Source organism: Anoplophora glabripennis, unplaced genomic scaffold (genome assembly GCF_000390285.2).
Source record: "Anoplophora glabripennis isolate ALB-LARVAE unplaced genomic scaffold, Agla_2.0 scaffold1306, whole genome shotgun sequence".
In the NCBI taxonomy this organism is placed as follows: Eukaryota; Metazoa; Arthropoda; class Insecta; order Coleoptera; family Cerambycidae; genus Anoplophora; species Anoplophora glabripennis.
The window spans coordinates 16,702-41,483 of record NW_019417381.1 but is presented as its reverse complement, the minus strand read 5'-3'; the positions used below and the strand labels follow the sequence as shown (position 1 = coordinate 41,483).

The 24,782-nt window shown below is 29.6% G+C and overlaps 1 protein-coding gene across 1 annotated transcript; it reads right to left on the bottom strand.

Moving 5' to 3' along the window:
* Nucleotides 1-814: 814 nt before the first annotated feature.
* Nucleotides 815-24,782, bottom strand: LOC108914735 (LIM and SH3 domain protein F42H10.3). The gene is made up of 4 exons (XM_018720605.1): nt 24,530-24,782; nt 24,107-24,201; nt 13,846-14,345; nt 815-2,437 (listed from the first exon to the last, which is right to left on the bottom strand). Exons 1-4 carry the CDS (start codon nt 24,596-24,598, stop codon nt 2,208-2,210), a joined length of 894 nt encoding a protein of 297 aa, XP_018576121.1. The 5' UTR covers nt 24,599-24,782; the 3' UTR covers nt 815-2,207.

Genomic DNA, 24,782 nt, shown 5'->3' with positions numbered 1-24,782 from the left:
ACCTCACACAAGGTTGAAATGAAACAAAAACGGATTTCCAAAGTTTTTCTTTCAAATATTTCGGAAACTTATCATGTTAGCGTTAATTTTTTAGAGGCATAATGTTGGTCCCCTGATTACGCAATTTTGCCCCCCATTTAAGCTAGTTTGTACCTATCTCTTACCGTTTTCGAGATCCCTGTAGTGAGAAGCGAATTTGTAACAGCCTGTATATCCCGGTTGATATATATTTTATAAAACGATTTGTCAGCAAAACTCAACATGTACTTTCAAATAAAAAAAAAACTGGATAATCAAATAGATAAATTTTTGAGATAATAATTCCTATAATTCACCTATTTTTTTTGCGGTCTACTCGGATGTTTCCCCTTAAGTTAAACAAATTGAACATTTATTCTGGACATAAATAATTTGTAAGGGTCTAAACCACTTCAATAAAACAGTTCAGTTTTATATTACATTTTATTTAACATGTATAATAACTATAATTCACAAAATTAAAGCATATAAAGGTGTTTTCTACAAACTTATCAATAATACATGTCAAAAAAACAAACCGTTATATTCTATAAACAAATAAAAATGTGGTAAGTGATGTAGTAATAAAAAAGTTTGTAATAATGATTTAATTAAAGCAATAAAAAAAGAAAACATTAAATATTGAACTGCATCGATAAATCAGCACCAAGTAACTATTGATTTGACAGATTATAGACATAAAATGTCACTAGATTGTCTTTGATACACACTTAATGGAACTCCCTTGTAACAAGTGTAAACAAATTAAATTTATTCAGAAAACAAACTACATACATTCTCCATAGTAACTTTATTGCCTATATTTTCCAAGTTACAATGATTTAGTACACCCGATATAAAGTAGCATTAATATATAGCACTGTTTCTTGAGTCATCTCAAAGCATTTTAAAATTGATTTTTACCAAAGAGCAAGTAGTTTAAATTGTCTAAAATTTTTATTAACATCTACCCACCTACACATATTTATTAAATTTTATTTTAGCCTTTTAAAACTTCATTGACTATTTTTTATATTCTTCCTACGAACATAAAAAACTTGAGTAAATGTTAATGTCTTAGTTTCAATAAATTTTGTTAAAACAACGGGGAATTATGAAATTAAACTTGTAAGAATGTGTAAAAATATGCACCCCCTAAAATAGCCTAACACAGTTCTAGATTTATTAAGAGTATAAGGCAAAATCTTGTGCGTTATAATCAGAAATCTTGTCCTTAACATTTATGGTATAAATATATAAAAGTGTAAAGTTTTATTAAAAAGTTAACATTGTAAAAACTACAGGAAGGATAACTTTCTGAAGGCACAGTTCATTGCTCTGGTACTTTTTATCATACATAAGACACCAATAGGAATGGAATTTTTACCAATAAATGCAAATCAGAATGGACTTGTCCGTTTATGAATGTATTGAAAAGCATTGCTCTCATACAGCACTGGGCCAAAATAAGGTAGTAAATATTTGCCGAGTTAACGCATAAATTAAATTCCAAAAGAAAAAGATGTAAATTACAGAGATAAAATATACATGGCAAGTGAAATGGCGACTAAACGTGATTGTCCAAATTTGATTTACTCTGTAAGATTTACCACCTTATTTTTAATTTATCTGCAAAATTGTGATTGAAATCGGTAAGCAATTTACCTGATAAGATAATAATGTGTGCATAACCATTTTTTATATCCATATGATTAGTATTTTTCTAGATAACATTCTCAAATGTAAAATAAAATATATTATATGACAAATTAAATATCAGAATTTTAAATGCAAGGTTCAACATCTCATAATATCAGAAAGGTTCTGTAAATAAAATGTATAGTTTGAAAATAAACAGTTTTTAAAATATATTTAAAACGCTTTCCAATGAATTTGATTTTCTTGATATTTTAAGTAAATTTGACTGTACTTTTTACAACATTATTGGTTACATTTACAAAAAAAAGTGAGAAAACTTACTGAAAACAGAAAATTCCAAAAATCATACGAATTAATGTCATTAAAGACTTGGCTTTAGATTCCAACTTTGAAATCAAAACCTTCTACATGCAAATCCAATTCTGCAGACAAATCATACATCACCCACTCACATGTTCAAAATGTTTTACACATTCGCAAAATGACTCCAACTTAACACCTCCTAGGTCCACAGAAAGACATCTGGATGTTTAGATGTTGGCCAACTGCACATAGTTGGCGGGTAACATACCAACCTGCCCCGTACGTTGGACCTCACCTGTCATCCAGCCCCCATCGATGCTGCTAACATTGATGATGAGGTCACCATCACGGAAACTGACCTCATCATCGTCCTGTGCCTCATAATCATACATAGCTTTGTAGACTCGGCCCAGGGAGCCGTAGTTGTGATTAATTGGATCCATGTCATGCACAGAACCTACGACATTGGTGAATATTAGTTAGTGAACGGATATTAATAGCTATGCAGTATAGCATACAATTTTTTTTATAATAAAAATAGACCCTATCGGCTAGTTTTTTTTTAATTTGTAAAATAAAATTTTCTCTTTATCTACTGGGTATTTTGTCCTAAAAAAATTAAGAAATGAACCTTTGCGCCAAAAGGATTGGTTCAGGGGTAAGACCACTGTACAATTTTCAGAAAATTATTATTTTTTATTGATTTAAAAGATGTTTCGAATCTTCTAGAATACGGGGAAAGAAGTTGTATAAATTTTTTTCTTTGAAATTCCGTGCTCTTTCCCAGACGCATCGGACTGCTCCAAAATAACTAACAAAACTTATAGGTGTTTTTCTCGAAACACGAATTTTTTAAACGACACACAACACAATTCCAACAATTTTCATTCTATTCACTCCAAATTTTGACCATATCTTTAAAATAACATTCCAAAGAGAAAAACCTACGGGATTTTTCATAAGTTGATTTTAACATTATTTATCCACGACTATTGTATAATGTACCCATTATACGTCTGTTTGCTCGACCTTAATAATACCCATTAATCACGGCAGTGATTAATGAGTCATTAATCACTACTGTCAGATGCTTCCTTAATTTAGCTATAATATTATATTGTTCTGCTACAAACAATCCGTTTTTAAAATTTTATCGTGTAAACCACTAAATATTTTCAATTCAGTGCTGTACATATAAAAAAAAATTAAAAAAGTGAATTTTCCTAGACCGGATTCGAACCCGGGACCCGCGGTTGGAAGGGAAAGAGCATCTACACTGAGCCATCAGCGACTTCATTTGTGCAAGTCGTATATCTGTTTCTTAACATACCATGTTTTTCGAAACATTTCAAAAAAAACTTCAACAAAAATATTTAGTAGTCGTGGATAAAGTATAGTATTCTACTCCCGTATAATGGGTATTATTCACTCGGTGATTTAGGCCACTCGCCTGCGGCTCGTGGCCGTAAACTTCACCTCGTGAATAATACCCATCATTATACGCTCGTTGAATAATATACTATTATTGACAAATGATTGCCCTTTTTTTATCAAAAATTGAACTTTTTACTTCACATGCTGGCCAATCTAACAAAAATTAATGTTTTGTCATGTAGGTACCAATCACGTAGGTTAAGAGAAATTTTTTTGCCTTTTTCCATATTCAAATTTATGTCAGTTACATTGCGGTAGTCAGTTTTTCAATGCTGTAAAAATTTTTAAATAATTATAATATACAATAAATAGATATAGATCAATCTCATCATATAAGCCCATTTGATTTATTAGTACTTCAAATTTAGGTTTGAGTAGGACATTTTGAGATATATTTTTAAATTGCATGATATGCGAAAATTAATACTGTTTTTGTAGACAATTTTTACATCTCATTTCATTGTGAATCAACTTGGAGTATTACATAGATAAATCTTTCCTGCGGAGTACATGTACATACCGGGTGACCACGAGATTACTACCCAGGCTCTAGCTTAGGCACGAAAAAAGATATCAATTTCAAATTTTGGGCATGTGCACCATTGAATTTGATGCAAAATTTAATCATAAAAACAACTGACCGTCACTTCCTGTTTAACCAGAAATGCCCTAAACTTTGTTATTTCATGTGGAACACCCTGTATATTATTTTTGTTTTCAATTCTGCTGAAGAAACTAACACTAAAATATGTATTATGTCCTATACCTATCTTCGTTTGTTTTCTTTCAAAAGGATTTTATAAATGACACATTTGACATTTTAAAGCACAATTTTCTCGGAAACTGTCAAAGATAGGTATAGGATATAATACATATTTTAGTGTTGGTTTCTTCAGCAGAATTGAAAACAAAAATAATATACAGGGTGTTCCATATGAAATAACAAAATTTAGGGCATTTTTTATGATTAAATTTTGCCTCAAATTCAATGATACGCATGCCCAAAATTTGAAATTGACATCTTTTTTTGTGCCTAAGCTAGAGCCTGGGTAGTAATCTCGTGGTCACCCGGTATATGTTTATATTTCGGAAAAATATAATTTTTAAATAGGTACATATTTAAACAGATTATTATGTATTAGTAGGTTAGACTTGGTTTGATTAGATTACGTTATGTTATAGTGTGTTTTAAATTGATGAGAAAAGTTTGCTACACGATTAAATCAATGTTTTCTACTCAAGCATCTCTTTCAATCAGCATATACATAACTAGAAAGATAAGAAACAAGTGAAATCAACTCTGCATTTCTTCAGTACTCTAAGAACTTGAATACTTTTTAAAATTTCAAATCATCCTGTATATAGTTAAGGTCCTTTCACCTATTTTTTTCCCTTTATACTGTTCTATAAACTTTCTATTTTCCTTAATAATTTTTACATAACTAAATGATTTTATCTCGAAATTTCATCATCCTGCAAATATTTATGGTTCATTTATTTTTCTTCTTTTTACTGTTCTATAAACAATATGCTATCCATATATACCTAGAATATATTTATATTTTTTACGGTTTTTCATAATAGTTTAGTCTAAAAATATCGTAAAATAAGTAATTGATATTTTGAAAATGAGACCGTTTTCTTTTCAATCCTCAACAATTTTTCATTTAAAAATTATTTTTTTTATTTATTAGCTTGTTTAATTCTTTTCACAGGTGGCAAAATACACACAAAAAATAGTTTCTATCTAGAAAATTAATTTAACATAAAGTAATTCAAATGCTAGTTTTAAGAACTTCATAATTATTAAAACCTGTGATTTTTCAATTAAATATACATAGTGTAACCAAAATGCTTGGCCAAACAATGGAAGATATTACAAATGCTTAATTTTGGAGTTTATAAGTTTTTTTTTTAATTGTAAGAAAAGAGTTGTAGTAATTTCAACCAAATTAGGATGCAGCTTTAGTTTTTATCCACAAATGTATGCATGTAGTAGCTGTTTTTTTATTACAAGGTTCGACTTTTTTTCTTCAATATTTCAATCAGAACTCAATATTACAGAGATTCAACATTTTTGACATAGATGACAAAGTTCCATACCATGTATAGAATCATGTATTACTAAAAATATCATGTCACTTTTAAAATAATGATAATAATAAAGTAATCACGTTATCTACAAAGTTCCTCTCTACTGTTTTTATCAATAATCCATGTAGCTTCTCACTCATTTTCATCTTGTGTCCCAAAAACAAATTTATATGAACACTTTTTTATTATAGGATATAAGTTTCCATAAAATACTGTAATATCAAGACAACCAACCATTAGCGGAGATGTGGGAAACTCATTGGACTATTTTATATAAAAGCATGCCAATGAGAACAAAAAATACCTCTTATATTTTGTCGATATATGTCTGTTTTATGGCAAATTTAATTTCTCTTCTTCCTTTCAAATTATAGATATACAGATATACTGTGCGCTAATGAATTTTTAAAATTCCTGTTAGAAATATTTCGGCTAATTTCAACTTATTTAAAAGAAAAATAAAGTAGCATCCTTCGAATTAATAACTTCGAATTAATAATATCATTATTTGATTATTACAAGAACTTTAAGAGGATAATTAATTTCCATGTTTTTTAGATTTCTCAAACATTTTTTACCGCCAGTAAATTTTTTCATGTGAATAACACCGTTAAATAAAATTTAAAGCAAAAATCAAAGTAGGAAACAACTTACAAAAGATGAAATACACGAAAATTTAACTATAAGGTTAATAACAAAATTACATATTAAAATGCCAAAAATTATATTAACAACAGATTAACTAATTAACCAATAAATGATTATTGCTGCTACTAACAGTATTGAGTACATTTCATAATAGGTGTTCAATATGCCTGTAGGATATTAATTTAATTGTATGTGCTGAATCTGAATCCTGTCTTCTCTTAACCCTTTCGCTACGCAATGCGTCTGAACGTAGCTACCGCGCTGTGCGCAAAAGTTTATCGCGTGCGAATATATACAGGGTGTTAAAAAAAGAGTGTAAAATATTTCAGGAGGTAATAGTATGAACCAAAATAAGCAGAAAAGTCTTAATAAACATGGTCCGCAAAGTAACGGTTGCGGAGATATGGACCACTATTCGTTTTTCAAACATTTTATTTTATTATGAATAAACTGACAAAGGAAGCTTTTAACAAACAAAAAACAGAGTTACAGAAGATGTTCAAAGTGCCCTTCGTCCATTTCCAAGCAGGCATGACATCTTCGTCTCAACGATATTCGAACTCTTTCGAAAACACCCTCCTTGGTTTGGATTTCTTGACACTTTTGATTAATCCGTAGCTGCAGCTCTTCCAGGCTATTTACAGGAGTACCATACACTAATGTCTTCAAATATCCCCAAACAAAGAAATCTAGAGGGTTCAGATCAGGCGATCTTGGAGGCCATAAAACAGGTCCGGCCCTTCCTACCCATCTATGTGGAAAAGTTTGGTGTAAATGCTCTCTAACGGCCATGGAAAAATGAGCTGGAGCACCATCATGCTGGAACCACATTTGTTGCCTCTGATTCAAAGGAATGTCTTCCAAAAACTCATACAGTGTGTTCTGCAGAAAGTTGAGGTAAGCAGCGCCTGTTAATCGGTTTGGTAAAACAACAGGACCTAGAAACCTGTCACCTACAATACCCATCCAAATGTTTAATGAAAAACGTGCCTGATGTCCAGATTCTATTAGAGCATGAGGATTTTCGTCGGCCCAAATATGCGTATTGTGAAAATTAAACACTCCATTTCTTGTGAACCCGGCCTCATCAGTAAAAAGAATGTTTGCAAGAAAACGAGGGTCTTCAGCATCATGACGTAGAAACCAGCGGCAAAAAACCAAACGTGCTTGATGATCATTTATTGGATTTAAGGCCTGTACTCGTTGCACATGGTATGGATAAAGCAGTTGCTCGTGAAGGATTCTCCAAACAAGAGGACCACTAATTCCTACCTCGGCTGATATTCTCCGCACACTCGTACCTGGATTCTGCTCTACCAGTGCTAGAATTTCTTCTTCTGCTCTAGGAGTGGATACCGACCTTGGTCTTCCGGATAAATGGCACTGTTTGCTCAAGGAACCGGTATCACGCAATCTTTGGTGAATTCTTCCAAACATGCGTTGTGAAGGAATCTGGCGATTTGGATAAGCTTCAACATAAAGACGTCGCGCTTCGGTGGCATTTCCATTAGCACGACCATACATGAAATGCATGTCTGTTAATTCTGCGTTAGAGTAACCAGCCATAGCAAAAAAAAACTTGTGCACTGAGAACAACTGTCAAATACGTACTGTTTATTTCACTAAATATCAACCAACTATTATAAGAAAATACACAACGTTTTTGCAAAATAAAAAAAGGGGCTAAAAACATAAAACATTCCATATCTCCGCAACCGTTACTTTGCGGACCATGTTTATTGAGACTTTTCTGCTTATTTTGGTTCATACTATTACCTCCTTAAATATTTTACTCTCTTTTTTTAACACCCTGGATATACCATTTATAGTTAGTTTTACAGTATATTGTGTTAAATTACGATTTACGATAAACTTTACGATTTTATTTTAAATAAAATACAGTATGTACTAAATAGAAACTGAAAGAAAGATGAACAATCTTGGTATTATTATCAGTACCTCTTTCCATAAAAATATTTGTCACAATCGGTATAAGCTCGCCCGCAAAAATTCGCCATACCAATTGCAATAACCGAGTCACTAATGCGCACGGTTGCAAATATATACGGTTTGAGCAGCCTGATCCAATTTAACTATTCAAGCGAATTAATCCGTCTGGAGCAGTTTGAGCCCTATACATTTTTAGCGAATATATACGTCTGGAGCAGTGAAAGGGTTGAGATTCGATACCGAAAAAAAAAATGGTAAGAAAGTTTTCAAAATCATTGAAATCTGTTAATAAATATGCCAACTTCCTCATGTAAACATATCAGATCAATTGCCAATATAATTTTATTGAAAAATAATATTTTATATTGCAGTTATTATTTTTTCGTTATATCTTGGATGTTCATTCATGACATTCATGTTTACGGAATACACGCAAAGCACAGTTGATAGTAATGACTAGAAAGCGGACAATGTGTGACTTTAACCCGAAGAATAGGTCAAATTTTGGTAGAAATGTGTACGCGTTCAAAAATGTATTGAGTATAAACTATGCAAAATATAATTATTATGTATAGCAAATATATGGTATTATCCTCGCGAAGATTTGTTAGTTAATTTAGTTCTAAAGAAATGAAATGACACTCGCGCCCATCTAGAGATGGACTAGTAGTCCATCCGTCGACATCGGTTGCGTTTATCGAATTCCTATTGGTCAGAATTCAAACTGCAGCCCTGTTATGAATGGAGCGTCAGTTGGACTATTCTATCATGTGCGTCGCCTAAGGATATTCGTTACATTGACTCCTAATTTCCAATTAAAAGAACGACATTATTTTTAACCGAACTTTATTTAATAAATATGTAGTATACAATTAATGATTTTCTAAATGTTTTATAACGCCTAAAAATGTATGTACCGTGGAATTTTCGTGAATTATCACGTAAATTTCCGATGCATACCCGACACGCCACTGCGTCATTGGTAATGTATCTAGGTTTATGAATGACATATCTATGTTCAAGGTTAGTCACAAATTGTCCGCTCTCTGGTAAATTTTTATTATATCACCACGCTATGATGACAATGGCAATGTTGCCAGATTTCATCCATAATTTTTTTACAAGCTCTTAATGAATAAATAGACACTTTTATTTAAGTAAAAAGTTAATTGCCGTTCATGAAATACGAAAAATATATGCAAGCTAATATGTGATGTATAAATTTCATTCGTATATATTATATTTAGTTCGCTCAAATTAGTTTATGTAAGGTTGGTACTACAACGAAACTCCCGTATATAAGCATAGACTTCCCTCCCACACCGCCTGCTTCGGAAGACATGTTTCGAACCTCCTTAATTGGTATGTGCAGTTCTTAAGTGATGTATTAATAGTTCGTCTGAATTTATTTGGACTTCATACACTTAATTTTTAATTATGCTCCAGGGGTGTAAGGTCTGGTGCTCTTGCCGTCCTTGGAATAGGGCCCTGTTTGCTAATCCATCTGTTAGGATAGTTGACATTTAACCAGTTTTCAACTACCCTATCAGAATGAGAAGTAGCCCCATTTAATTGCAACCACATATTAGGTTAAGGCTCAAGATATAGCATCAAATAAAAATCTTGCTCAAGAAATTAAAGAAGGCCTAATAAGTTGATTTTTACTTGGAAATTAATGACTCTATTGAATTTCTGGTAATAATTAAATAATAATATTATTGATTCGAAGAGTGCTACTTTATTTTTTATTTAAATTAAAAATCCAATTTGCGTAAAACAAAGACAGATATCGACAAAATGAAAGAGACATTTTTTGTTCTCATTGGCATGCTTTTTCATAAAATATAATCAATTATTATTTTGCACAGGGCTGTACTATTTTTTTATAAAATAGTCTAACGAGTTTCCCATATCTCCGCCACTGGTTGCGCAAAAGGCTTTGTATTACAGCATTTTATGAAAACTTGTCCCAATATAACATACATCAAATTTAATTATTACACAAGATATTTCCCGTAAATGAATTTTTTTGAATTATTAACACCCTACATCTCGAAAATGGAGATTTCGAAAAAAGTTTATATGACAATGTACCACTATTTTTCGTTGTACTATCTGCTCCTGAAGTCTCATAGATTAAAACTGAGATACCCTGTATATTTGTCAGAATAAAATCTATGCATATAAATAATTTAACTTAATACCTTATATTTTTGTTCTGATCTCATTAAAATGAACGTATCACATTAAATTTACAAGAAAATAGAATTTTCTATAAAAACACCTGCTTGTCTTGAGATTACAATTTCAAATACCAAAAATGAAATTACTATCGGGTCAGAATGCATGAACATTAACATTTTTCATGACTGATTTTGAAGACTAGCTTTTATAGTGAAAAACGTAACAAAAACATTTTCTAGGGTATGAGGTTAAGTTTTTATATTTAAAAATACCTTATAATTACCGCTCTTTGTCCTACATACAATTTTCCTGTATCTTTAAAAATGACAATTTAGTATTAATATTTGCTTATGTTTTTTAAATATGTATTTAACACTTGATTTGTATATCAAATATTTATGAAAATAATACAATTTTCAACATTTCAATAATACAGAAGTTTTTTAGAAAAATTAACATTTTAGTTTAATGGAAAGAATAAACACTTTTATTGAACAAATAAAGGTACTGCTAGCTACAAAACGATCTACATTAAGACAAATGTGTTTATTACACCTTTTTTACAATTTTACAGAATTAAAAAAATTAAAAATGTCAATACTGATGCCTTTTTACAGTAACCACATATTTGACACCTCTCTGAAGCCGTAATTAAAAAAAAACACGTCTGTTATAAAAGATGACATTTTCTTCTAAATCAACAATAAAAAAAAAGTTTTGCCTAATGCAAACTCTGTGTTCGTACTATATAAATGATTATATTCTTAAAATAGGATACAATCATATGTACAGCTCAGTGAAGACGAATATAAAGTGCAGAAAGATAAGTAATTATATTTAGTATTTTAAGAAATATTTTACCATAAGTTTTTGCTATCATAACATTTATTATAAATATATCTTTTAACCTTTAAACACAAAAATCAATTTATTAAGCATTATATTTTAAACATGTTTAAATGTAAACCAGTATTGGGTTAATGACCTCAAAAAGTTAATTATTTTGTGATTAATTTTGCCCAGTTTGTTTAGCTTTGACCCCATTTATTTTTAGACAGAAAGAAGTACTTTTACAAATGTATCGATCCAACCAAAATGAAATGTAAATCTGATTAGATGCGGAACATTTAAGAATTCACAGAAGTCATTGATCTAATTTTGGTGGATTTTATTATGGTAGCACTTTCACTTACAAAAGTATATAATCGGTCCCATTGAATTGTTAAAGGCAAAATGTGGAAATGTATTTCGTTGTGATGGAGGGTACTAGAGGCAACACCACTTTGATAATTTAGTTAGAAAAAAAATAATAAAACTGTAAATGACATTTGCAAAAATTTACATACCAGATGACCCAGTCTGATGAATAAATCAGCTAAATTGTGTTTTTCGAGTGACAATGTGTAACTTTGTTAATAACAAAAAATTGACCTTGAAATTTTAACTAAAATAGCATAGTATTTAAATTTTGAAAACTGTTACAGCTTAAAAATGAACTGAAGAAGTAACTTGCTTATGAAGTTTGTTAATTTACTGCCTATTTTATTCATATCCAATTTGATGTTCCTAACACTAATGCAAAAGAAAACATAAGAATGACTGTTTGATTTCGATCACCTGGTATTTTTTCACTAGATTCATAACGAAAAAATCCAGGATCTGAAAACTGAATAGGTACTATAATAATTTGAAATGTATTTTAAGATTTCCAGTTCTTTTCACAATCTACAAGTGCTATATTGAAGATGCAAACTAACCCAAAATGCATTTTTTGACCCGAATTAATGGTTCCTAAACTCAGTTTTTAGAAATTACAAATGATAGAAAAAGTATTAGAATAAAATAAATTATTTTTGGCAATAGCTCAGATATTTTTTCTTTACTTTTGCTCATATAATAAGGTCACTTATTTACTCTATTTGATAAAAGTTTTCAATTAAATATTTATTCAATGACATAATGGGAGATTTCTGTAACTTTTAAGACGTCACAAATAATTTGAATTTTATGCTTTCCTGAATTCTTGGACATTGTTAAGTAAAAAATGATTCCCTTTGTTTATTACGCTAAGTACTGCAATTTTTGAGTTATAAAGTCCTCCAAAAGCAGTCATAACAAACAGTCACAACATAAGCAGTTCAGTTAGTGATTTTTTTTATGTAATTTACTCAAAATGGGATCAAGAGAGAAAATAAATAAAAGGAACTATTACATCAAAACTAAAACTTTTGGTTTTTCGGAACTAAAATATCAAATGAAAGAAAAACTGTAGATGTTGAATTCCAATAGAAAAGCCCCAAAAGAATTCCATGCATTTAAATCTAGGAAATATGGAGGGCATCAAAACTGAAAGTCAGAAAAATGTTTACTTCAGTTAAAATATAAGGTATAAAGGGTTTTAACTGAAACATTTGCAAAACCAACTATATTTTAAAAAAATCACATGGAAATTATTTTAGTAAAACAAATTGTCATACCATTTTCGCTATTATAATTTAATAAAGATCATCATCTGGAATTACAAGATTTGGAGGTATCAGATATGTACTCAAAAAACTCACTCTCAGACATGGACTCTCTTTAAGTGAATTAGGTTAAAGAACCCTTTAAATGTTTTTTGTTTTTGTTTATATAGAAATTATATTTATTTTCTTTTCATTGTTTACTCATGAAAAATTAAGATTTTGTTTTTTTTTTGCTGTTTTAAATAAAATAACCAATTTACGTTTAGTTAGTACCTAGGTATGTATTCTGACTAATTTCAGATTTGATCTGAAATAAATAAATTTTTTTTTAGTTTCATATTTTCATACTCATTCAGATTTACTCCAACAAATTATATCAGGAAAAACTTATGTATTTTTTCAAGCGAGTATCCTAAATTTTTTCAAACTTTTTTTGCTTTAGAAAAATGTAATAAAAAGAATCCGACATAAAATTCAAATTATCTCAATGGCATAAGTTTTGCACGTTAAAAATCTCTTGAAGCAGTCCAGTCATTCATCTATCTTCAATTTTTTATCAATCTTTTTCAATTTTTTTTGCGAAAATTTATGACTAGTTATAAGATATACATAAAAATTATTCTTTAGTAATATATTTTTATGAAGTGACATGATTTTCAGGAAGTATACAGGCTGTTACATTGACGCAGTAACAATTTCTATGGAACAATTCCTCTCGTTATAATAGGAAACAATTCCTAAGGCTATTTTCCAAAAAGGGACATGAAACACAACTTTTAATTAACTGTTGAAGTCTTTGAATCTAATATAGTGCAGTACCCTTCTAGTAGTCACCTCAACCAAAAATCTGAACAAAATCTACCCAGTGGTGTCAGGATTAGAGAATTGTGTCAACTGTTGCAAAAGAAGTATAACAAAGATAATCTTTTGTGGATTAAGACAGATACAACCAACTAGAACTTTTTTTGTAAAACATCCCAATATGATGTTTTGCAGTTTTGTTTAAATTTTACATGATTCATTTCAAGATTGTAGAACTCAAAAACAGTTACTCTTGTTTATTTATTATACTGATAATTTCAACACGCACCTATATGACGCTGAGGTGGATTGTTCACTGTACCAACATCCGAAGAATATATCAATGTCTGCGGAGTCCTTGATGAATATGGACTCTGGAATTGTGTCGTACCCGCCTGAGGATCATATTCGCTAATTTTGCCAATGTTATTGGGATTTCCTATGACTGTCTGGCCAGGAACTGGTGGAAGAGGTGGTTGGAAAGTATTTGCATTCTTCTGATCTGATTCTTTGAATCCATTAGCATTATTACCATTGTCACCAATCTGCCTCCTCTGTTCCATCTCCGCCTTTTTCTGCAGTTCCCCATGATATGAGATATTGCTTATGATTTTGGTGTTTTGTTTTATCCGTAACGTTTCTGGATCATCTGCTACTTGCGTGAATTTACCTTTGCTCTTCTCAAAATCTGCGTGGTATTTAACATTAGATTGTAGTTTTGTATTCTCTGCGATCCTTTTTAGTTCAGGTGTCTCTGCCATCGTGGTTGCCTTTGCCTTTGGTATGTGACTGAAATGGATGGAAAAATTTAATAAAACAGACTAAAAAGAAATTTATATTGATTTTTTTTTCTGTAATTTTATGAACAATTTACTAAACAAAAAATGGGTCCCAATTTCTCAAAGCTGATTGATTACCTTTCAAATGGCTAATCTGCCTTTGACAATCACTTTTTAATTCTGAATTTGTTTTTTCTATTCACATAGTTAATAATTAACATTCACATTTAAGACACAGCAGTTTGTCAAAATTTGAAATCTTAAGATAAAATAACAGTACCAACAAAAATAAAAGAAAAAGTGACGAGAAGAAAGAAGTCTATAACAGAAACAAAGAAAATTAACTATAATAGCAGCTTCAAAACGATAATTTCATACTCAAAATCGGATTTTAATCTTGTTTTGGTCAATGTCATTCTATCTAAGCATGATTTCAGTATCCTCTAGGGAGGCAGGTAAGAAAGATTGATCGAAATTTTAATAAAAATATCTAATCATCATTACTGAGCAATAAACCTGAAATTAAACAAAATAAGATTACCAAAATCAAATAAGCAGTTCACAAGAATCTCTGAAATTGGACATAGCAGGCAGTAACTATCAGAATTTTTGCATTTATGAGCCATATGCCTAACGAAAATAAAACAGTAAGTGTATTCTTTAATGATGAAAGACTAGGATATATTCCCGTGTACTAAAATCTGTTCCTTTGGCGCATGACGTCACATGGAGAGTTATTTACGTGGCACATTAATAAAGTTTATACTTTATAAAATAATTACTCATCATTCACTATTATCAACATTATTTTGTAATTTTTGTGAAGTTTTTTCACAATCAATCTTGGATACTGACACATTAATTGGCAAAAATTTGTTAGGTACAACCGTTTTATTAATCATTTGGTGGCCGGTGATATTTAAAATCGCTAGCAATCCAAGCATTTTGGTGTTGTATATATTTCCGCAAACTTCAATCTAGTTTTCAAAATATTTGTAAATTGGAAAGCATGATGTTCTTATTAAAGGATTTGCGTTGGTTGTATGCTACACAAACAAATACGGAACATGCATATAGCCACCACATGAATCAAAAGTTTTATACAGATCAATCACAAACACAATACAAATACGAAAGTTTCACCACTTTAGGACGCACACGACACGAAAGCTTTAAATACAGGTTAGCGTTATTAACTGCCTGTTTCCGTCCATCAGTTCTGCACGGAATATTATCTACAGAGTAAAAAATCGTTATTTACCCTCCACGTCACGTGACGTCATAACATGGCACGGGGATGTGCAATTTGCATCTTAGTCTTTGTAACATAGTATCCTACTGTATGCAATCAAACTAAGTACATTTCGCGATAGGGTCCAAGGAGTGTAAGCAACCAAAACAGTTGGATTCTTCATGAGCGTTTTAATTGCAGTTGTAAAAATATAACATTTTGTAAATAGTAAAATTTGGTGAGTCTATAACGATAACGTCTTGTAAGTAATCCTATATTTTCAGCAATAAAATAGATAAGGAACTACTCTCGTTGGAGTCATGTTGATATTATATTTGATTTGAAATTAAATGTAAACTACTGTAAATGTTTGACACTGTAATTGTGAGTAGTTTCGTGTCGCTCTCAGCAAACCTAATCGGCTTGCAATATGTTCCAAATTTCTCATCCTCTGATTAAAACGCAAAAATATACTGTACCGTCACTAAACACTGAAATAAATAACTTTATAAGGTTACACCACATAAAGGCACTTTTCGAATACCCTATCCTAGTCCAAAACTAAAATAAATATTTACAAAAAACCCGTTTACCACCCCGTCATATCATTCCACGTGTGAAGTTAATCTGCAGTAGCCGCTTTTCAAATGCGGAAATATGGCATTCCAATGTTGCTCTTCTGAGCGGATTATGTTTAGATCTAAATTGTTCCCGGTTTAATTTTGTTGCAATTTTATTTACTGTGGATGAATTTAATATGTGCGCTGCCGAATTGGCTGAATAAGAAAAACGAGTTGAAACTTACCTTATTACTTTACAATCATATCTATTTTAACTTTCCTAAATTGACACTGAGATTCACAAATTAAAAAAATTACAATAAAAATAAAACGAAATTGTAAAAACTTGAAACGATTTTAAAAAATAGTTCATATAAATCAGACTAATATTTTTATTTTTTTATTATGATCGATTTTTAGAACAAAAATAATTATTTTAAAACATAAATTAGTTTTATTTACATTTAGTAATATGGTACATATGAATACAGTTAATTCGTCCACACTGACATCAAAAAAATATGGTAACTTTAAAATAACAAGTTATTATCATAGAAAAGCAATAGGTATATTTTCACTAAATTACTTTTCATTAGTTCCACTGTGTAACAGTTTGTTTAAAAAAAAACTATACTTATAATTAGTACCATATTAATTAATATTTAATAAACCATGTTAAATTTTTATTCTTTTCAGAAACAATAGAATGTTTCTTTTTAATGTAAGGCGCTTCGACCACAGTCATATCAAAATATATGGTGACTTTATAACAGGAAGTTATACAAAAGCAGTCTGTTTTACTAAATTATTTTCCATGGTAACATCTCACATTGTATGTTGATTTAAAAACAACTGGCAACACTGATAGTGCAGGAATACGACTTAATATGCTAACTCCGAGTGCCCCGGTTTACCCAGCCCAGTGGCGGCATATTTATTTCATTATAATGATTTTGATGATTAAAAAATTTATAATTTCAGATTCGTATTCAGGGAACACGTACTAGTATCCCTAAAAAACTGACCCCAACTTAAAATTACCCTGAATAATAAAGTAAGTGAAATACATGAAGTACGTTCCCTACTATTAGGTCTAAGAAAATATAATCATCATTTTTTTCTGATTATTAGCTTTCAGTGTGCAAGGATCCCAAAAATATGACGCTTGATTTCACTGTGTGAGAGGTGCAAGATCTGGTGCGAAACGAGTTGCGGTACGCCGTTGCGTTGTGGCCGCACGCATTTAATCCAATGGTTATTTGCTTGGCAGTATGGTGCGAGGGTACAATGTTAAGGTGCAGTGAAGCATCATGGCCGCCTACTGATGTATCAGTAACATCACGCACGAACAGATATTCCACTCTCGCGCCGCAGAGGATTTTCACTGCTTTCAAGTTTTATTTTAGGAAATAGCTTCCAGTTCGATTGGAAAAAAAATTGTTTTCCTTAAATTATAACGAAAAGCGCTGAAGCGATTTTATTCATTGTCAGACCGAGATTCACATCATATTGGTCATTAGTTTCACTGATTCTCCACAAACGTACGTAAATTATTTTTGTCAATGTTTCAAAGTTATATTAATCTTAATTCGTTATTATCATGGAGACGTAAAGATTTCGCAAAAATTAATTATTTATACTTATTGCTAAGATTGACGTTTTCGAAATAAATAGCAAAATGTTACCATATACAGGAAATTATCTGCTACGAATAATATATTATTTAATTCCATAAAATTTTTATTTTTTGCAACTTGAAGTAACCAATATTTTTACATGTTAATTGTGAACATCATCTGGAAACGAAACGTTTCTGATCTTAACTTTTTGGTAATAAACTCTTTGAGTGCGACGTTACATATTTAGGAAACCCGCTACAAATTGTCATAGTTGAAATTGTACAGACCGAATCTGACTCTTGTGTACTATTTATTTACATAGATACTAATAAACAACTTCAAATTAATTTATTTTTGCAAGGATTTGGAAGTATTTAAGAATAACCAACACGTGTTTCGTAAAATAGATACACTAATGTGCTTAAAACTTAGAAAAAACGATATAAAAGAATAATCTTAAATTTAAATAAAGTAAAAATTTAACATTAGCCTATCATCATTAGCGTATTTTCTCTTGTTTTGGCATTTTCTAGTCTACTAAGTATTTTCATTGCCTTTCTTGGTGTTGTACTGTGTCAGTGTGCTTATCGAGTGTATTTTTCTTCAAGAGGTTTATTATAGACATATTCTTAACCATAACCAAACTTTCCTTGAATGATATCCTGTTGCGAGGCTACTTCGCTTACATGAAATTCTCTTTAATGCGCATTTTCAGTAACATTGATATAATTTTAATTGATTTATTATTATAAAAGTTAATATTCTAAATTAAATATATATAAATTCTATAATTCTATTAGTTTGTCACTTGGGGTAGAAAGTTGTTAAATATTTCTAATATTGTCAGAATTAATATTTAAGGTCATGACAAAGAAGCCATTTTTTGTCACTTATGTCCAATGTGCACTATGGGGTTGCCTATTACTTGGCGTATGTGACGTCACTACTAAAAAAGGTCTATTTAAAACGTAAAATCCATCATTTTAAACATATGGATTTAGAATAAAATATAGAGTGTAAGGAATTACGATTAGCCGTATTTAATTATTATTATTATTATTATTATTATTATTATTATTACTCTCTGTAAGCCCTAAAAATATATAGCTCTTCATCAGCCTTAATTCTTGACTACAATTATTATAAGTGACACTAATTTGTATACATTTTATTAGAGATGTTATGAATGACTTCGGCACATTAGTCATACTTTATTCGGGCAATCCAGCAGAACATCTGTTTAGGAAAATGTTATATGCATTATAAAATACTTGTATATTTGTTTTAAACTTTTGATCGGAGGCATACAAAACCACCAAGATTTCAGCTTTGAAATGCCTCTTTATAAATTAGTTTTCATATGGTCTTACTTTTATTGTTTATTAATATTTTTCTTCATTAATAAACAATACGCGTAAACATTACTATATATGGTGTTGTACATTACATATCTTTATATCAAGCAACTTGATTACAACATATCTCTGATTTATTGTAATACATTGCGTAACAGTCTTAGCCCTTGCAGATTGGATAATTCAGTCTATTCTATTGTGAAAATAATTCTATTAAGCTAGTATTTATATTTAAAATTTAAATATTTAAGCAAATAATACAGGGTGGTTCGTATTCCATTAAAAATCGTTTAATGGGAAATTTCTGAAATAAAAATACAGCGTGTCAAATATCAGAAAAATTATAATTTTGGCAATTCGAAAACTATTTCAATAATTGATCTGAAATTGATTGAAATTTAAGAGCGATATTTTTGGCTAATTGGTAAAGGATTAACTGGTCAAGTAAATGTGATCTTTCGCGTATGGACCAACAGCAAAGAAAATCTGATTAATTTTGATCTAAAAAAGGAACATCATTTGTTATGGAAGGTTTGAAATAAGAAGCAACGAATAGAATGATAGAAGAATAGGAAGCAAAATTGTATTATCAAGTCAAAAATAAAATTGACAATATTTTAGTAAGATATCAGATAGAAATTAATTCAGAGGAAGAAGAGGAATTCAAAATTTCATTACCAAGTCAAAAGATCTTATTACTGAAATACTTATAATAGGCTTTTTTGGTAGGTTATATAAATAGATTTTTTTCACCTTGTTGTCCTATTTTAATAATAATTATTATGGTTATCCAAAATTTGTGTAGAATGAAACAAATTTACTTCACTCAATCACTTTTGAAGTAGGTAGTTTTGGTCTTTTTGAATGATATTGGGTAACATGAATATACACACCTTTATTACTTGTTTTGAGGTTAGAAAAATTAATGTAAGCAGACATATCAATTAAAAGAAAGTGTAAGTAAATATATCGAAAACTACTTTTTACATTATTAAAATTTTTTCATGATTAAAATATACCAATAATTGAATAAAACCGTGAAAAACAAAATTAATTTTAAATTAACTTACCTATTTAACGTACAATGATATGGTCAACACTACTTTTCGATCTTAGTAGTCCAAATTGTAAATATATGAAGAACAAAATGAATACTATTTTTGAAATTGTCACCCCAACAAACATAGCAGTTAAAGTTTTTAATTTGATTAGCAAACTCGGAAAAACCCAAAGCTATTGAAATATCGCGTATGCCGCAGGATCCTACTTAAAAAAAACGACGGGGACACTGCAGAAGTAATTTGGTATACAAACTTTATTAATATATGAGTAATTAATACTTCGGTAATATTTAAGAATAAAAACAATTATTTTACAGATACAACATGATTCTAAAAAGTCTCGAATTTGACTCAGTTTATACATTTTTGTAAAAATGTTTAACTATTTTGGTAACATTTTTTAAGTCAAACATAATTTTCATAGCCCATTTTGGTTTTGAAAATTTAATTATTGTTTTTTTTTTAAATAAAAAAAAACATGAAAAACCGCAAAATTGTATTTTAATTGAGTTGATGAAACTTTTGGACATCTGAGGTTTGTAATTACTATTTTTTATTTGAAACCACTTCTTGTCATCATTTTTTAGTTCTGAAGATGCTTAATATTTTCAAAAATATTGCAACCATAAAAAAAATCAAATAACACCGAACCAGTACAACTTACGACTGAATATCTGTTCATCAAAGTAGGTCTTAAATTCAAAGAGAAATTAAAAAATTAATCGAATAGGGAATACTAATTTTGAAAAAATACAATAAGGTAACACTCACAATCAGAAGAAATTGAGTCCTGTATGATCGACAATAACTTTGAGGTGTGAATAAATTTATTTGGTGTTTTATTTGAAACCACTTTTATAAATTAATAATGTTAGAAGAGTTATGGAAGAATCTGCCAAAAGTGGGACGCCCTGTATTCTCTATAAATGCAGCACATAAAACGAAAACAGTATTAAAAATTGAATATTATGCACAGATATGTATATATGTACAAGATATTTTTTAAATAGATGTGTTCCTTCAAATGAGTAATAGAACAATTTATTTTAAGCAAAAAGTTTCATATAAACGTGGATCGTAGTCCGCTTCGTTTTCAATATACAGGGTGTTTAAATTAAAAAAAAAACACATCTGAAATATCTCCGAGGATGTTTGATATAAACAAATATGGATTCATTAATGGCCCAAAATTTTGACCAATAGATCTAGAAAGTAGAAGAAAAATCCTCAGTGATGTTTCAGAAAATGTTTTTTTTTTTTTCTAGTTTCAACACCCTATATCCCGAAAACGAAGCGAACTACTACTCACGTTGACATGAAACTTTTTACTTAAAATAATTTGTTCTAATACCCCAGAAACACCGTGTATATATACTGCTTAGTCAAACGCAGGAAGTGATTAACTATTTCCTAGAATTCGCGATACTGTATTTTAGAACAACTCTAACCATCTCCAACCTTTGTTTTCCAAGGTTGATTGTTACTAGACTCATTGTCATAGTAAAGGCCCTGAAACTGATATAAGACTGATGAAAACAATAATATTTGTATTGTTCTGATCCTGGTAAGATGATAACGTTGGTAATGAAAAAACAAAGTTATTTGCATAAAAAAATATGAAACTTATATGTATTTAGACATTGAAATTCTTGCAACAGTAGCTTATTTAAGGTAGTAGCTTTTTTTATAGGTAAGCAGAAATGCAATATTGTATGTAATAGGCAATAGACAACAATAGACAACTATTTCATAAATTAATTCACTGCATATTATAAAATTTCTTGAAATCATGTAACCACACAAAAATTAATATGCATAATAATAAAAAAAATGTTGACTGCATGTTACAATGCTACGAGAAATATTACAGTAGGTATAGAAGTTCCTGTGCAAATAAAATGGAATTTAATGAGAATATTATTATAAAGAAAATTTAAAAAATCGAATACCCATTTGAAAAAGTTTTTAGTTGGTAGCAACATATTTAGAAACTTAAAAATGGTTCCCAACAATTTATTTTATACTTTTATAATATCGGTATAAAATTTCGTTTTGGCATTCTACAATGAACTGCAATGCAAGAATATATGGATATCTTTTCCAATTTGGATATCTGATATTTTAAATGTAAATTTACCTAGATAGTTAATAAAATATTTAATATTTTAAATGAAGATTATTCAACCTACGAAAAAGATATGACCTCATTACACAAACGTTAAGATAAAATAAATACTTAAGTAGTTTATGCTCAAGTTTATGAAAAGTTTGTTTCAATTTATTACATTTACTAAAAACTAAGAATACTGCTGCTATCATTTTTACCAAAGTTATACCAAATAACCACAGAAACTTCCTCTATTCCAGTAAATTATCTATTCTACATATTTCCATTTTAATCTATTTAATTATTACCACTGTTCGATTATCATTCATCATTTGAAAAAGTCCACATCTGTTGTGGTTTTGATAATATTTTACAATTCCCTTTCTTGCGAGTAAAAAAAAATATTCTACATACATTTTTTTAGTTTTGAAAAATTCTATAGAAAACATTTGCAAATTGTCACAGAAGATTCTATTTGAAAAGGTCACATTTAAGTATTACATTAAATAAAAAATTATTTCATTTTAAGAAATTTTACTTGATAATGAAAAACCAAGTTACAAAATCTCTGTATCTAATTACCGAGTTAATTACTTAGAGCACATACGAGTATCCTTAATTTTGATTATCAATTTATTGTACAGGTGGATCTTAAGTAGATTCCATAATAAAAAGGTTGATTATTTAGACAATTTTAAAGAAAAGAATTCTTATGTCTTAAAAAGCTTACTTTTTGATATATAGGATGTTAAATAGATATTTTGTACAATATTACATTTACGCAACTATTTCACAAAATGTTTAAAATAGATCAATGAAAATTGGGTTGGTAAAATAATTACATAAAAGCGAAAATTGTAACTAACAACCCCAGAATTTTAACGCCAGTTAGCATTCTTTTGGAAATTCGACTGGTGTGCATAATTCTTAAATGTATTTCAAAGAAAAAAGGCCTCTTTCATTCTATTAAAACATTGAATCATTTTCATATTATTATATTTGTTAATTTAAATAAGCTTACCATAATATTGAGTAAATAAAAAATAAAATTTCTCTCTTCGTTTCGCAAATTGCAGATATTTTTAATTTTTTGAGGTGCTAAATTACTAAACTTAAAAATCACCTCAAATAATATGGTAATTTATTTTATTTGACTATATACTCTATGATAACCAAGTTAAACACAAATCATGTCAAAACAAAGAGCATAAGCAGAGTTTAATTTTCACAAAACTGACACAATTTTATTACATATAAAAGTGATTCTGTGCCCAGAGAAAATTTCCTTGGGTAATAACTATTTATATCCACATAATCTCTATTAAACTGTTTAAATGCATCATAAAAATGCCACAGAAGATTGTTGATCCACCTTGTTTAATATGCAAATAGAAAGATCAAGTGATTCTGCCTACAGCTCAGTGATTATTTGATAATTACTGATAATTTGATATTTAACAGTCCCATCGTCTGATTCGAATTAAAAATAACTTCGTTGATGAACTTTTTATGGTTCTCTATTTTTCTTTTCTTTTAGCTTAATTATTGTTAAAATGCATTTTACTTTGTGGTAGGTAATACTCGTATAATGTTTTTGTTTTTATTATTTTAAAAAGAATCAGTAAGCCATGAAATTACCAAATAATTGCATTGTAAATAGAATCCTCCATACATCCATAACTAAATGAAAAAAATTTATGAAACATAAAATAATGTAACACTATTAGATGAGATTAAAAAAAATGTTAAGGAAAATAACAATTCCTATCTTTATAACTAAACTACCTTTAAATGACAATCGGTTTAATGAAATATTTAGTTATTTTTTGTATACTTACGCTTCACAGTATGGTTCCTTGTTAAACCCCTTATATGTCCTCATATTCAGAGCCATTCCACAGTCTTTACATTTGAAACATAATTTGTGCCATACCTTCAACAAAAACAGCAAAGCAGTGAGTATGTCCTGCATAAGTCAATTTAAGCAACAGCAACATGTGTTGTTAAGTTTGTCTTTTATAAAAATCATTGACATTAATAAGGGAAATGGTTTAATTTTTTGTGACTCATTCACTCATTTATTTTCTTGTAAGTGTAACAGCCTTGACTGAATTTATTGAATGCTTCTTTGACCAAATTTTCATAAAGCAACATTTTTCGTAACAGACGATTTGAAAACATATTGAACACTCGAGAAAGTAGATTCTAAATATTCAAATATTCTCATAAAATTACTATTAGAATTAATAAACAAATCCCACCTTATCCAGACATTTCAGTTCTTCAGTCGGATAAACAGTCTTATCACATCTCGCACACTTTTTGCTCATCTTAAATGGTAATGAATTCAATAAGCACTAATTATATAAGGCACCGTAACTAATTTCTGTATTTCGTAAAACCATTCACCCGTACTTCAAAACTAAAAAATTACACTACTAAATTGTAACCCAACCCACTACCAAATCGACAGAACAGAAATGTCCAAATCCAAATCGTCTGACTTCTGCGGAT